General features: G+C 34.9%; 3 protein-coding genes across 17 annotated transcripts in view; 2 read left to right on the top strand and 1 right to left on the bottom strand.

Annotated features, from left to right (window-relative positions):
- The window catches only part of Fam169a (family with sequence similarity 169 member A), an 80,210-nt gene extending 68,811 nt beyond the window's left edge, over positions 1-11,399 (top strand). For all 7 annotated transcript variants that reach the window (XM_063258349.1, XM_023567226.2, XM_063258347.1 and 4 more), the window contains one exon: positions 613-11,399. In XM_063258349.1, coding sequence (XP_063114419.1) covers positions 613-1,143 — 531 coding nt within the window. In that variant the 3' untranslated portion in view covers positions 1,144-11,399. The remainder of the gene's footprint in view (positions 1-612) is intronic.
- Positions 4,744-11,142, bottom strand: Nsa2 (NSA2 ribosome biogenesis factor). The gene is made up of 6 exons (XM_003461911.5): positions 10,998-11,142; positions 9,152-9,339; positions 8,919-9,069; positions 7,509-7,688; positions 5,830-6,022; positions 4,744-4,936 (listed from the first exon to the last, which is right to left on the bottom strand). Exons 1-6 carry the CDS (start codon positions 10,998-11,000, stop codon positions 4,869-4,871), a joined length of 783 nt encoding a protein of 260 aa, XP_003461959.2. The 5' UTR covers positions 11,001-11,142; the 3' UTR covers positions 4,744-4,868.
- The window catches only part of Gfm2 (GTP dependent ribosome recycling factor mitochondrial 2), a 54,405-nt gene continuing 51,015 nt past the window's right edge, over positions 11,227-14,616 (top strand). For all 9 annotated transcript variants that reach the window (XR_010050566.1, XR_010050565.1, XM_063258344.1 and 6 more), the window contains exon 1: positions 11,227-11,399. The gene's annotated coding sequence lies outside the window, so the exon portion shown is untranslated. The remainder of the gene's footprint in view (positions 11,400-14,616) is intronic.

The raw sequence follows: 14,616 nt of genomic DNA, 5'->3' as shown, positions 1-14,616 counted from the left end.
ATGATATACCGAATATTTGAGTCCTTATTGCTTGCATCATCTGCCCAGTGCACTCACTTTAATTAGGGAGACAGATTCACTGACAAAAAAGGTTTTTTTTTTAATATTTTAAGATAATTTTAACTTAAAATAATTCAAGGCTAAAAAACTATTTTGATTGTTTTACTCTGTCTCCCTTAAATCAGTAAATGGAACTTACATTGTCTTTCCCTATCATGTAATGAAACAATAGTCAAATTTAGTGAGTAGAACAGTATTATGCCCCAAGGATTCTTTGTTTTGGTTCCAGGGATACTAGGATACTAAAAACTTAAGAGGTGATTCATGGTTTTGAAAAATTATGACATAAAGTTTTAGTTCCCTGAGGTAAAACAACTACTTTTATTATATCTATGAAGTAAGAATTTAGTGCATTAGAATTATCAGGAGACAGTTTCAAGGGATTTGGATTATATAGAGAGAATTTATGCACGATTAACAAAATAATGAATTCTGAATTTATTGTTGAAACACATTAATGTCTGAGAGTAATTCTTTTTAGAACTATACTAGAAAAGCTTATTGAAAAAAAAAAAAAAAAGAAAAGCTTATTGACCAAGATTTTATTTTCAGACCCCACTCATAGCTGACTCAGAAATGTTGATAGCCCAAGGCCCATCTGATGACAAGGCTCACACTGAAGAGAAACTGCCCCCAGTTCCAAAAAAGAAAACATATTTGGGGAATTCAGATAGTGTTGAAGAACGAGCTGATAGTGGTTTTCCAAACTCTGTGATAGCTGAATTTTCTGAAGAACCAATCTCTGAGAATTTATCACCCAACACTACATCATCAGTGGATGACCAGGGCGAGGAGGGGCCTGAGCCCCGGGAAACCACTACTGCTCTTCCTCAGAGTTCTTTGATAGAGGTTGAACTTGAAGATGTGCCATTTTCACAGAATGCAGGACAGAAGAACCAATCCGAGGAGCAGTCTGAAGCATCGTCGGAACAACTGGATCAGTTTACACAGTCAGCAGAGAAAGCTGTGGATAGCAGCTCAGAGGAGATTGAAGTGGAAGTGCCTGTGGTGGACAGGCGGAATTTAAGAAGAAAGGCCAAAGGGCATAAAGGACCTGCCAAGAAGAAGGCCAAGCTGACCTGAGCGAAGAAGAGATGCATATGATAAATCCTCCTCTTTGTAACATAATTGTTTTTTAAATATTGTAATGAATAAACAGCATGGGGTACAGGAAAAAAATTTCCAAAATTTCAGTTTGAACTTATTTACAATGCAGTTTTTCTCTTCCCTTTAGGATATAAGATTGAACATTCTTTAAATTTTCAGGCTTTGTGTAAATACAATTTTTTATTTTTATTAATCATTTCAATTTGGGGAAAGCAGATCATACTATATTTTTCTTTAGGAGGTGGAAAATCTGACCATTAATATTTCAAAAAATTAAAAAAAAAACAAAGTAGTTGGCTTTCTGTTATTTGTAAGGATCACAGAAGTCTTTTATATTAAGGATTTTAATAGTAAAACTTACTGAGGGGTCTATCAAAACTAATCGCCAGTTTTTAAAATATAGGGATGCCTAAACAGAAATAAGTTCAGTAAATTAGAGTAATTATAACCTCAAGTAAATGAGAGCACAAAATGAAATTTTATGATCAAATGCTTATGAAGATATTGTGATTTTGTAGATCCTCTTGTAGATGGAGTATCTTCCTTCAACTTTAGTGTCTGTGGAAAGATACATAAAATACTGTTTCCCCACTTTGCATCATTTACAGCACGTGGGGTCATTATCTAAAGTTCCATTTGTAGTATTACTTTGCACTCATTTTTAAAAAATCTCTTTAGATGCTTCCAAGTTTGAGTATACTTTCAATCATGTAAGCATCCCAGATAATGAAATTTAGAGAGTTTACCTTGGACTTTGTGGTCCCAATCACAGATAAATTAAGCCAGAGATGCTTTGTTCTTACCCAGTTAATGTCTTTTATGTCAGCAGCGTTGTCTCTTCCTAAGCCTCTGTAACTCCGTCCAGGTACTGCAGTCTTTATTTTCTCCTCAGCTTTCATTGGAGTTATTCTCCTGGCAGAAGGTCTGCTTGCCAGCTTATGCCTTGGTATCTCTTCTTGGATAGATTTGCAAGCACACCTTCCAACCTTAGATTTGCACGTCAGGAGTAAAGCCGCCCTAGGAGCTACAAACGAACTTAATTCAAATGAGAGGGGTCTGTTGCCCATTTGGTTTTGTTCACATTAGGTTTTTCTGTGAGTACTGGTTGTAACCTAGCCTGTATATGTAATTTGTATTGTCATAGCAGAAGCATTTTATTTGCTTAGGAAAACTTGGAAGATCCCTAAAATGTTTGTTTTTATACAGTGATTTGCTTTAAAACAAGCAAAATTCTAGAGTCCAGAAAAAATCTCAAAACTTTGGCAGTATGGCATTTACTTAATTTGCAGGTAAGTTGGAGAATATTTTGAGCCCATTTATACTTGTTTTTGAAACAGCTTGTACTTGATCGTATATGAAAGAAGCATGTTAGGCTTCCTGTCATTATTTTGAGTGCCATGGATTTATGTGGAAGATTTATTCAGCCTTCAGTCAGGTGATAAAATGTCATTACGTTTTATTTTGGGATATTAGTATTAGAAAGGTCTTAGTTAAAATCTTTAAGCAGGTGAAGTAGTCCTATTAGATCCTAAACAGTTGTTTTACTGATCAGCAGAAATGAGATTAATTTCATTCTAAGTGAAGACTAAGGATTTTTGCCATGTTTTTAAGAAATACGTAAACAATACTAGTGAGTCTATCAAAAATTCTTGCTGCTGCTTTGAGAAACTTATTAATATAAGGAAATAACAAGAATTAGAAAATACCTTTCCAGTTTTCATTTCTTAAACTATTTAAAAACTTGATATTTTGCTCATTTTTTAATTCATTGTTTAAATGTGATTTTTTTTTAAAAAAACATTACACCCACTGATAACTTGATGTAAAAGTTTCAAAAAAATCATTAATATATGACTGGGGCTAACAGTATAAACCTATACTTGTTTGCTTTAAATGGAAATTTTTGCAATTTCAACTTTCTGTTCACAGAAAATTTTTATTACATGTGACAAAATATCGTTGGGTTTGTAGATCATAGAGGAGAAAATTAGGTCACATGTACATCCCTTTCATGTTCAGTAATTTATTAGAAATTTATCCATAATAGGGAGTCTAATCAGATGCATTTAGTTTTTGCAAGGCATTACCACAGTGTGTGATTTCAGCCAGCTAATCTACTTGTCAGGTGTTGTCACATTCTACATAGTCCTTTGTGATCTGTTTTCTGTTGTCCTTTTTGCAGAAAAGGATATTCACTTTTTGTGTACATACATATATATTTCCTTATGTAATATAAAGGTGATTAGAATTTTACTTCTTTCAAGTTTATTCAATAGCTAGACCTCACAGAAATTAGTATATTTAAAAATTTATTATAAAGCTCTTCTACAACTTTTAAAGTTGAGCGGTTCTATTATGATTTTTTAATAAAATCAAACAGCATGACTTAGAATTGTCAGTCTTCCATCTAAAATGTGTGTATTCATGTTGTTTCCATTCAATGCAAATATGGTAATACAGTCATTCATAGTTTACTTTTAGCAGATTACCAGAGCACTACCTAAACATGGCTGCAGCAACTTAAGAAAAGTACCTTGAAAGGGTTATAAATTGTATCCACTTGAGCCTTTAACATGACATGAAAACATCTGCTCTTACACTGGGCTTTATCCTTTAGGATACCATCTAAGGTTTGGTCACACCAGCAAACTGAAACATTTTAATGTAAATAATTTATATTAACATTATTCATCTGTATAACAGTATCTTAGATTTGTTCCCTTTATGTCCATTAGTAGCAATATGATATTTATGGTGTGATCCAGTCTTTCATGGGTGAAAATTATTACAAATATTATGCTTGTCTTTATACTATCAGGCTTCCTTTGTACAAAATTGCTTATTTTTGCTTTTAAAAAATAAGCTAACCTTGTTCCTTGTATTTGTAGTGTGATTAGCTGAAGTCAGTTTTTTCTTTTTGTTTTAGAACTTAAGAAATTCACGTATCACCCATTTTTATTAGTGGCAAAATAATTTGTCAAAATTAATTGCAACAAAGGTTCAGCTTCTATCAAGTGATTCTATCACTGGATCATTTCCAAGAATTACTAGTCAATTCTTTTCTAAGAGTCTGTACATGTTCTAAAACTTTGTTTATAGAACTTAGAAAAAAGTTACATTATACAAAGTAGCAAGTCTTATGAGAGTACTTATGTTCTTTTCTTTTGTAATTAAACCTATATTTTGTGATTGTTTTTTGGTCTCTGTTTTGAAATTCTTTGCCTTCTCTTTTTCCCAATTACATTCATAAAAATGTTTAGATACTGAATCTGTTTAGACATTGAATGATTTTGTTAAAGGCACAATTAATCATACTGGTTGTACTTCAAAGACAGACCTTTAAAAATAAACATAATTTAAAGCACCTGGTGAGTGTTATATACAGATATCCAAAGCTCAAGTTAATTCAGATCACAAAACTTGAGGTAGAACCCTAACATGACCATTTTATATTAACTGGGAACAAAGTTTCTTTTCAGGGCATCAGTACCACTAAATTGGAATTATCTAAATAAATTTTTAATGACAGTCTTAAAATATTATCAATAAGACTATTTGAGAAAAACTTAAGACCAATTTGTAAAACTGGGCCATTTTAATGTTTTTACAATTTAATAAATAGTTCTCTTGATGACTGCAATTATAAAAGTTGTATTTCCCGTAATAGGTTTTCCTGATCAGTCTGTAGTCTTCAGTAAGTGTCAAACCAGTAGGACTGCATTGATGCATCCATCATTCTCAGGGTTGTTGGTTACCTGGGCATATTTACCTACATAAACAGCCAAAAAAAAAGAGAAAAGAGGAATATTAACCAATAAAAATTTGTGCACATGTGTCTGGTTCTGAGGATCAAACATATAGGGTCTTGCATACGCAAGGCAAGTATACTAACAGTTACATTCCAGCTCAAAAATTGAAAGACCGTAACCTTTGTTTCAAATACGTCTAATTACCATTTTTAAGAATATGGTAATAAAGAACAAAGATCTCACACTTATTGTGATTCAAGACTAACTTGTGTTTTGAACACATTTGCATGTAAATACTGTTTTTACATATGACAGTCATTACTGCATTAGCAAGCCTTTGTTGCATCAGGTTTTAAATGAGTTTCAAATTAATCTAACAACATACTTTAAAAACAAGGTCACTCAACGTAAGTATGAGCTAATGACTTAGTTTTAATTGTTAACCGAGTATGGTTATGTCTGATGTATGCCTTGCTTCCCCAGCAATGGTGAGTTTACTGTATTTTCTTCTAGTACTTTTGGATTAAACTTTATTTCTGCTTTCCTTCTAAACTGAGTATTTAAAAAAAAAATTACATGTGCAAAGTGAAGTGGCACAGTTCATTGATTTTGAGGTAAGCCTGGGCTACACAGTAAGTTTAAAGCCAGCCTAACCTACACAGTGAGACCCTGTCTCAAAAAAAACAAAAACTATCACAACAGAGTATACCTTATATAACTGAAACCAACATGGGATATTTGGAATATAGAATAACATTTGTAACTCATACACAAAAAATACTGTTCCTAAAGATTAAATAATTGAATATACATTTTTACCCTGCTCTCCCACACTAAAAAACTGTATTTAAATCACCTTGAAAAATAATTGTTGTAACTTTTGAACAGCAACAGCCTACATTCAGAAACTTACCCCAAATAACCTTGCCTCCTTGGGTCACGAGGCCCAACTCGCTTACATTCACCTCAATCACTGTACCTTTGGTAATAACACCCAAAGTTGTATACAGTGGCGATGAAGGATTTTTTTTCACACCAAGTATTGGCAGGCAAAAGGTGGCTTTCAGTTCAGGATGTGTTACATGGGCCTTCTTGAAACGTAAGCCCTACAAAGTCAATCACAATATTTGATGTTAAAATGTTTCTAAGTAGTCTTTTTATCTTTGAATCCTTTCAGAAAACCACAGGTTCCATAATGTTAAGTCATGAAATATTTCTACAAACTAAAACCCTGACAATAAATTCACAGGCAAAGCTTGGCATGTATTTCTGGGGAAACATTTTTACCATGCAATAGCTATTTCACAAAATGCACATATTTTTGCTTTAGCTAGTCATTTTACTTATTGAAGACCTGCTACATGCAAGGAATTATAATGGGAGTTAACAACTGGCTCATTTATGTAACAGACTCCACTGTCCCTTTGTGGTAAACAGTGAAACAGATCTGCAGGGTTAACGACCTGCTTCCAGACTAAATGGTGTATGGTATTCCCCATTCTAAGTCTATATACCACAGTTTCGTTCCATGAAATAGCTTCGTTTGTGCTGGTAACACAGAGGACTCTGCAGTCGTTGCTACAGAGACAGAGCTAGATGGGGTCTTTCGTTGTGTAATACATTAACACACTTGGTTCGTAGTCTTAATTTTTACTCATTTGGGGATGTGGGAAAAGAAAACACCAAATGAAGTTCTTACTAATGGATTCGTTAATCAAACTAGTAGGAACAGCCTGACTAGTATATACTCCCCTTATAGAACTGATATTAACAAAAATTATTCAGATCATACATGAAATCAAACACAACAGAATCTGGGATGGACAAGGACCTCCTGTAAAAGATGAGACAATATTTTAAGCTTTGTAGGGCACATGATCTGTTTTAACTACTCAACTCTTGGGAGTGGGGGAAGGTTTATAGAAACAGACTGCCAACATTTTAATCCATTAAAAATTACTTAGGTTGAACCCCACACTTTGTTTTTTTTGAGCAGCTGGAAATCTAGTGTAGTCTTCTTGAAGGGATTATGCAAAAATATATTTTCAATTTTCCCCAAAGCATGGATAGGTAAGGATTAGTTTGGGGTATCTGACCATTACTGCTGTCAACAGAAATGAAGCAACTTTTATATTTTCTTTAAGTGATTACATACTGAATGTTTTCAAGAGCATTCCCACGCTGCGGCTGAATGTGCCTGTAATTCCAAGCACTTCAGAGGCCAAGGCAAGAGGATCGTTGTGAGTTCAAGGCCAGCCTTGGCGACATAGTTCAAGGCAAGCCTGAACTACATACAGCCTGTCTCAAAATAACAAAAAATAGAGTTTATTCTTATGAGAAAAAATTCTCAAGTTTCAAAAGTCATACTTCATAGTGTCTTGTATAACAATCTTTTACATTTCAAATCTTATGAAGCCAAAAATAAGTGTTAGTGGGAAAAGTGCCAAGTAATCCTCCAATTTGTTAAAAGTAATAGAGATGAGATAAAAATATTTTTCCTACCAGTTTTAGCAATTCCAGGAAATTCTTAACATTTTATCTAGTGTAGCAAGGGGAACTAATTAAATTCCCATTGTCTTGCAAAGGACCTACCATTGGCCTAATAAACCTTTCATATTTAGGTGGTTTTCTTGTAAAACCATCTCCAACAAAGCAGACTTTAGTAACCATCCTCTTCCATGCCTTCTTTTTTCTCTTGCCAGTTCGAATAACTTTTAATACTTCTGTTTCTCCTTGGGCACGAACTTTGGGTAGAGGGACTTCCCATTTTCCCTAATAAAAAATTTATATTGTAATAAAAGGCAAAATGAATGTTAATCACACAAAGTAATAAGCATGTTAACATAAAATATTCAGCATGTGTTAGGTTCAGTTGTTTTCTACAAGTCTGCCATATCCTCAAGCCAGAGTTAGGTAAAACTAGTTTAGTTTACATATCACAGGCACATCAGATAAATGGGTTACTTAAGCTAAAGTTCTTAAAACATTATGGGTGAAAAAAATCTGTAGTAAGAACTTCTATAAGCAGAACGTGTTAACTAGTTAACGTGTAGAACTGGAAGACTTTCACTTAATATATCTTTGTATTTGTATCTGAAACGCATTTTTTGATTATATTACTAGTAAGACAAAATTCTCACCACATATTTTGTACACCAGAATGCAAATTTTTGTATATGTGTATACTGTGTGTGGTGTATTTGTACGTGTGTATGTGTGTGTATGAACAAAACAATAGCATACTAAGAAGTGGAAGGAATTCTGAACTTAATTACTAGGACATAATTCTCATATTCTATCTCACAGATGATCGTGACTAATAATTTACAAAACTCTTCGATTCTCAGTCTTTTCATCTATAAAATGAGACTATATTACATAAATAACCAAGTTTCTTTCAGTACTGAAGTTACACCATTCTAATTTGAGATTCATTCCCACAGGTGTTTACAAGTATCTACTCTCCCTTTCTGTTTTTTTGCAGAAGTTTATCTATTGTGTTTACCAAATACAATCTAGATTGTTTTTTGGTGATTGTATGTTTGTTTTAAATGCTGACTTTTTATCTGGCTTGTATCACTTAGCAAACTTTACATTATTTTTGTTTTGAAGACATTTTGGGTATTGCAGGGCAACAAAAACAATAGTTGAGCTTTCAAGTGTAGGAAGCCATTAAATACTGAATCTGAAATTCACTACTTGCCCACTAACCTGTTTTTAGACAGGTTCTTACTACATAGTTCAGGCTGACCCTGAACTCCTTAAATTAAAGCCACCATACCCAGCTTTAATTATTTAAGACAAAAATGTCTGACTGCTTAACAAATTTTTGAAAACTAAAATTTTAAAATCTGATTATATGAAAACCTTACGATCAGCTTAAATTTACAAAATTTCTGAACTTCCAACTAATGTTCCCATTGTGATTCAAAATTAAACTCAAGTAACATCTGAAATTTGAATTTAACTGTCTGAACAAAAAAGTTAATTTTTATTGCTTACCGCCTTTTCTTTACGTTTTTGTTTAATCATATTGGAAAGTACTTTTGCACGAGACTGTCCCTCTCTGTCCAGCAGATAGGCAGGTACTGCTCCTTGTGGGGTCTTTTCATCATTCTTTTGTTTGGTGTTTCTCTTTTCATGCATCTTTATACTAATCAAGAAGGAAACATTCAAGATTATCTGTTTAGCAATTATAACTCAAAGGATGGTGTTAAATAAATAGGATCACTTACGTCTTCTTCATTTGTATTTTCTCTGCGTGGCGCTGTTTATGGTAGAGTTTAGCCTTCAGGCCAATCATTTTCTTTGCCTTCTTTGAACGTTCATGAGCCTCTCGACTTTCCTTCTTTCTTTTTTTCTCATGATAATCCAAACGATACCCATACCGTTTGCGGTGTAATTCAATGTATTCATTTTGTGGCTATAATGATGCAAGAAATGTTACTGTAATTTTTAAAGTATTGACAAGATTATTCTACAATTATTTTACACAGCACACACACAAACAAAGGAGTCCATACCACCCAGATAAATGTATTCACACAATGTAAATTTAAGTTTTTATCCTGATGATACAAAGTAGTGTTTACATCCATAATTATGTTCTGAAAATTACTGTTACTGAAGGGAATTGCCCAAAATCTACCTGACCACTAAAAGTATGAGCTGAGTATGGGATCTTTCATTTTTTTCCTCCCTGATGTCATTTTGAAATTAATCCCTGTTCCTCATCCCCAGTCTGATACTATCCATAGACTTTTGCCTTCCCTAGAGAAAAATATAAGTGGAGTCTATAAAATACAGTTATTTCTAACTAGCTTCTTCCCTTCAGCATAAGATTTTTGGGCTCATCCATCTTGCTGTTGATGTATCAGAACTTAAATCTGTTTTTTATTGCTCACTATTCCACTACATGGCTATAAAATCATGTATATATCCGTTGACCATCTGATGGCTATTTGGGCTGCTCACTTTTTGATTCGGAATAAAGCCACAATAAGTCACTGTAGGCAGATCTCTGGCCATCTGTTTACCGCCAGATTGTTTTCCAGAGTCACTGTATTGCTTTGCATTCCACGGTAACTTACAGGATTTCATTTGCATTTTAAACAACAGTTGTTTTAAGCATGTGGCCAGAATCCATACCTATTTTAAAACTATAAAAATAAGCTTAATGGTTACTTACGCTTTCATTAAAAAAAAAAAAAAAAAAACTAGGGGCTGGAGGTTTAGCTCAGCAGCATAAGCGCCTGCCTTGAAAGCAGGCAGTCGTGAGTTCGATCCCCGGTACCATAAAAAGGAAAAAGACAAAAAAAAAAAAAAAAAAAAGTACAAAATAAGAGATCACCATACCCTAGGCAGCTGAACACTGATGCCAGTGACAAATTCAGGAATCACCAAAAAGCCAAGAGTTTTCTGGCCTTTAAATTCTAAAATTCTGAGTTACCACGGCCCTTTTTTACCCTTTGGGCCTGTTCCTGTTGCCATCTTCCCCATACTACTTATTCGGGAGAGTACGCTTGGCAATTCTTTCTTCGCTGTACACAAGAACCTGGACTATTTTTGGCCCACTCAACTATTACAAATAAATTAGGTGTGGTGTTTTTAACTGCTATCACATGAACTGTAGCATCCAAAAGGTATGAGGCATCCCATTTTGTAGACTAAAAGATTAAAGATGCAAAAAAGGCTTTGGCAGTCAGGTCCGGGCCCCGTTCTGCAGTTCATTCGCTATTTGGCCTTTAGCAAGGTACCCATCAAAATTAACTTGAAGGGGTGCGATTAATGCCTGCGGCACAGGGCTAAGGGTCAATTACATTTGCACTGGGCTCTGCCTCGGCTGACCGAAGCCAGCAGTGTTAACAGAATAAACTCTGTCTCACTCCACGACTTGTGTTCTAGCAAATATCCCACTCTATGTCCCTAAAGTTTTTCCACTGCCCACAGCCCACTCCGCGGACTTCACCCTCCTTCCGCCCAGCAGTATCACACTTCCGCTTTCCAAATCTCACCCCCAGCTCTTGGGCCTTACTAACTCAGACTCCGTTCCGTGATGAGAGCCTGACAAGGCCTGCTTACCATAGTGACAGCTGCAGAGCCACCAGGGGCGGCCTCGGGCGTGAGAAGAAAAGTCCTATCTTTGGGGTCTCACAGACCTACCAGCTACCTCCGCGCACTAGGAAACAGGAAAGAGTTACCCTCTAAAACGGCCGAGTGAAGAGCAAGCGCGACGCTTTCATTCCGAGTTTCTGAGGTCCTCTCTAGCTAGCAGGGCGGAAGTTGCTGGCAGGTGGCATTTGGCGGCTGCACCGCCGGAAGTGCTGAGCTGCCACTGCGAAAAGAAGCCAAGCGACAGGTTTAGGTTTACGTCAGACGGTTGTGGCGAGGTCGTAGAGGTGGTGCGGAGAAACTTGAGGTCTTTGCATATTTCCGAGAGGCCTGGACCTGACAAGAAGCCACTGTCCGGTGCAGGACACTCAGGTAGGTTCCGCGCCGCGCCGCTGACATTCCTTAGCATGTCACCAAGGGAGCCCTGCACTCCTGACCATTCGCTCGGCGGCGAGCCTTTTGCTGTTTCCTTCAGCGAGGGCGACGATGGTTTTTCTTCCTGCCGCTGTAAAGTTTGCACCACTAAGAAGGATGCAGAAAAGGATAGTGTATTAATAGTAAAGTAAAACTGCCCGTCCTCATCAACTGCCAGCAAAGAAAACAACGGTCTATTTTTTTCCTGAGGTGCAGAACTAATTCTTGAAATTGGACTGAGTGCTGAGCTCACTTGTATGTGGAGGCCCTCTAGTGCCTGGAAGAAACTACCTCCTAAGGAAGAGCATCTGTTTGAGAACACCTGTCGGTTTTACTTGTTTTAATTGCACAGTCACAAAAAATCCTGAATTACCCCAAGTTTGGAACTTGATTCAGTTATGGGGGCAAAAATAATTGTACCAAAAGAAAATATTCATCGCAGTATATCTTACTGCTTGAATTTGAAGCAGGATTTTGGGGCACCTTCTAAGAGGCTTTTTGTTTTCTTTAAAATCAGAATATTAACTAGCACTTGGATATTTTCAGGTGCAATTAATTGTATAGTCTGGCTAGGAACCCCTCGCCCCAGTTGCCTCTGTGGCATACTGATACGTGTTTAAATGTCAATTTTAGTGAGACCTTCCTTGACTTGCTTCCAGTTATGCTTGCCCCAGTAATCTTTTCTGCTTAATTCTTTTCACTAACACCTGTCCCCACGGGAGATGCTATGTATTTTATTTATTTTATTGTTCGTATCCCTTGATTAGGATAGAGGCAGTATGAAGGCAAGGATTATTATTGTTTTTTATTTGAGGGCTGTAAACCTAGAAGGCACAACTTAGAAGATTAATTCTTGTTGCATAAGTGAATTTAATTCTTATAACAAATCCTATGATATGATATGATAGATGAAAGACTGAATCAGATTTTGAATGATTTATTCAAAGTCATAAAAAACTTGAGGCTCCAGAAATTTCACTGATTCTAAAGTATAGTTATGTCTCTTTTTAAGAAGTCTTTATTGAAGTGTAACATACTTGCAGTGAAATGAATATACCTTAAGTGTACATTTCAGTGGATTTTTCATTGCTTTAACTGGTACACCAAAAGCACTTGCTCTTTCAGTCATTAATACTCCCAAGAGTAAATACTATCCAGACTTCTAACAAAAGGGATTAATTTTACCTTGTCATAATCATATCAATTCTTTCATTTTGGTTTAATTTGTTAGTATTTAAGATTTACCCTTGTTGCTTACCTGTTGTAGCTCTTTTATATGATAGAAATTTTAATGTGTTTTATTTGGGTACTTATGTCAGTATGTTTTTTTCATTTATGGTTCCCAAATCTATCAATTCCCGTTTTTCTTTCTGAAGAGAAAATAAGCTTTGGAGTACTACTCCAAATAAAGAAGGATCACAGTTGAGGCTTTTATAGGTAAATGGACACAACTTGAGACCATACTCATAAGTGAAATAAATCAAACTCACATGTGTAAATATTGTATTGTCTCCCTAGTGCAAAAAACTGAAAGAGTAAATAAGATCCAAAATCTACAGTAAATATTGTGAAAGGGGAAAAAGCTGCTCAAAGGGAAAAAATTAACTGGGATAGGGGAAAGGAGAAAAGGAAAAAGGTATAAATTTGTATATATATATATATATATATATATATACATAGCTAGGATGAAAACTAATTCTATTAGTTCTTGGAAAAAAGCAGTTAATACTCATGTACTTAGATCAGTTTTGCATGTCTGTATCTGGTAATCTAAGCAACTCTTTTGAAGATAATATGCAATGTAACAACCATTGTTAAATTCCTATCATCTTGTTTTGAAAGCTTATATTATTATTGTTTTGGATTCTTTTGTTATTTGTCTCTTACTTTTTGTTTTTCTTTTATGCTTTTTTTTTGTCTTTTAAATAAAATAAAAAATAAGTGAAGATTTAAAGGTTGAGCAATGGCTCTTTGATGTGCATAAAATAACAAAGCCAGATTGTTTGGCTATGTTATTATTTGTTTTTACTTTCACTTGTTATTTTAGGATTTAAAATGGGCCAAAGAGATTAATACCAACCAAAAGCTCTTACATTATTTTCTGTTTGCCTGGCTGTAGCCAAATTGGATAACATCACTACTTTCTAAAATCTGTCACAAGTATGTAGAAGGTGCCCTGACTTTCAGAAGCATAGAATGATAGTCCTCTGGTCTAAATGAAATTTACATTGTAATTATTGGTATAGATAAGAAGTGATAAACTAGAAGAATGTGGGATCTACTTTATTCATTGTACATGGTTAAAATGAAAACTTATTTATGTTAAAGAGGAGGAACAAGTATAGTAATAAGAGCTTTGCAGAAAGTATTGTGATGAAATGTTTTTCATATGCAGAAGATGGACTAAAATTTTTAAACCTAACTATTTTTGAAATTGGAGATTATGTGATACCAACACATTGTTTGTATTTCAGATAGCCAAGTTCTATGTTTCCACATTAAACGTTAGAACAAAGAAATTGAAAAGTGCTTTATCCCTCCAGTTGACTTAAATATAACTGCTGAATGGTTTGTTTGTTTGTTTGTTTGTTTTCAGTATTAGGGACTGAACCTGGGTTCTTTGCCCTGAAATACATTCCTCAACCCTTTTGAAAAATTTTGAGATAGGGTATTCTAAATTGCTCAGGCTGGGTTTGAATTTGTGATCTTTCTGTTTCAGCTTCCTGTAGTGCTGGGATTAGTCATGTACCACCATATCTGGCTCTAGAACTAATTTTCTGTTCTATTTTTTTCTCGTCTTTCCTTTTTTTGGTGCCTAGAATCAAACTCAGAGACTTAACTTGTGAAGTGGGCACTGTGCTACTGAGCTAAATCTCTGGCCCTAGAACTAATTTTTAAAGTATAGACAAAATGGCTTATTTTAAAACTTGTGTCACACATAAATTTTGTAGTGTAAGTGATCAGTTAAATTATTTTAAGATGGACTGTTGAACTTAAAGAAGAATGCATACGTGATGTTATGGATTGACATTATTCAGTAATGAATATATTGACTTAATCCATACTTGATAATTTCCTAACATTAGATGTATCAAATACCACGTACAGACTATTTAAACTTGAAGTTTTAGGGTCGCCTTTCCTACATTGCTTAATTCTGAACAATGTTCTTATT

Source organism: Cavia porcellus, unplaced genomic scaffold (assembly GCF_034190915.1).
Source record: "Cavia porcellus strain 051 isolate PalLab524CR breed Dunkin Hartley unplaced genomic scaffold, mCavPor4.1 scaffold_11, whole genome shotgun sequence".
NCBI lineage: Eukaryota > Metazoa > Chordata > Mammalia > Rodentia > Caviidae > Cavia > Cavia porcellus.
This window is presented reverse-complemented; position numbering and strand designations above follow the sequence as displayed.

What these genes read in the sequence shown, in the direction of transcription:
- Nsa2 (XM_003461911.5), bottom strand. An exon ending in AAAAACGTAAAGAAAAGGCG is followed by an intron (nt 7,689 to 8,918) that starts GTAAGCAATAAA and finishes ATTTTTTATTAG; the next exon opens with GGAAAATGGGAAGTCCCTCT. An exon ending in AAAGGTTTATTAGGCCAATG is followed by an intron (nt 6,023 to 7,508) that starts GTAGGTCCTTTG and finishes TTGACTTTGTAG; the next exon opens with GGCTTACGTTTCAAGAAGGC.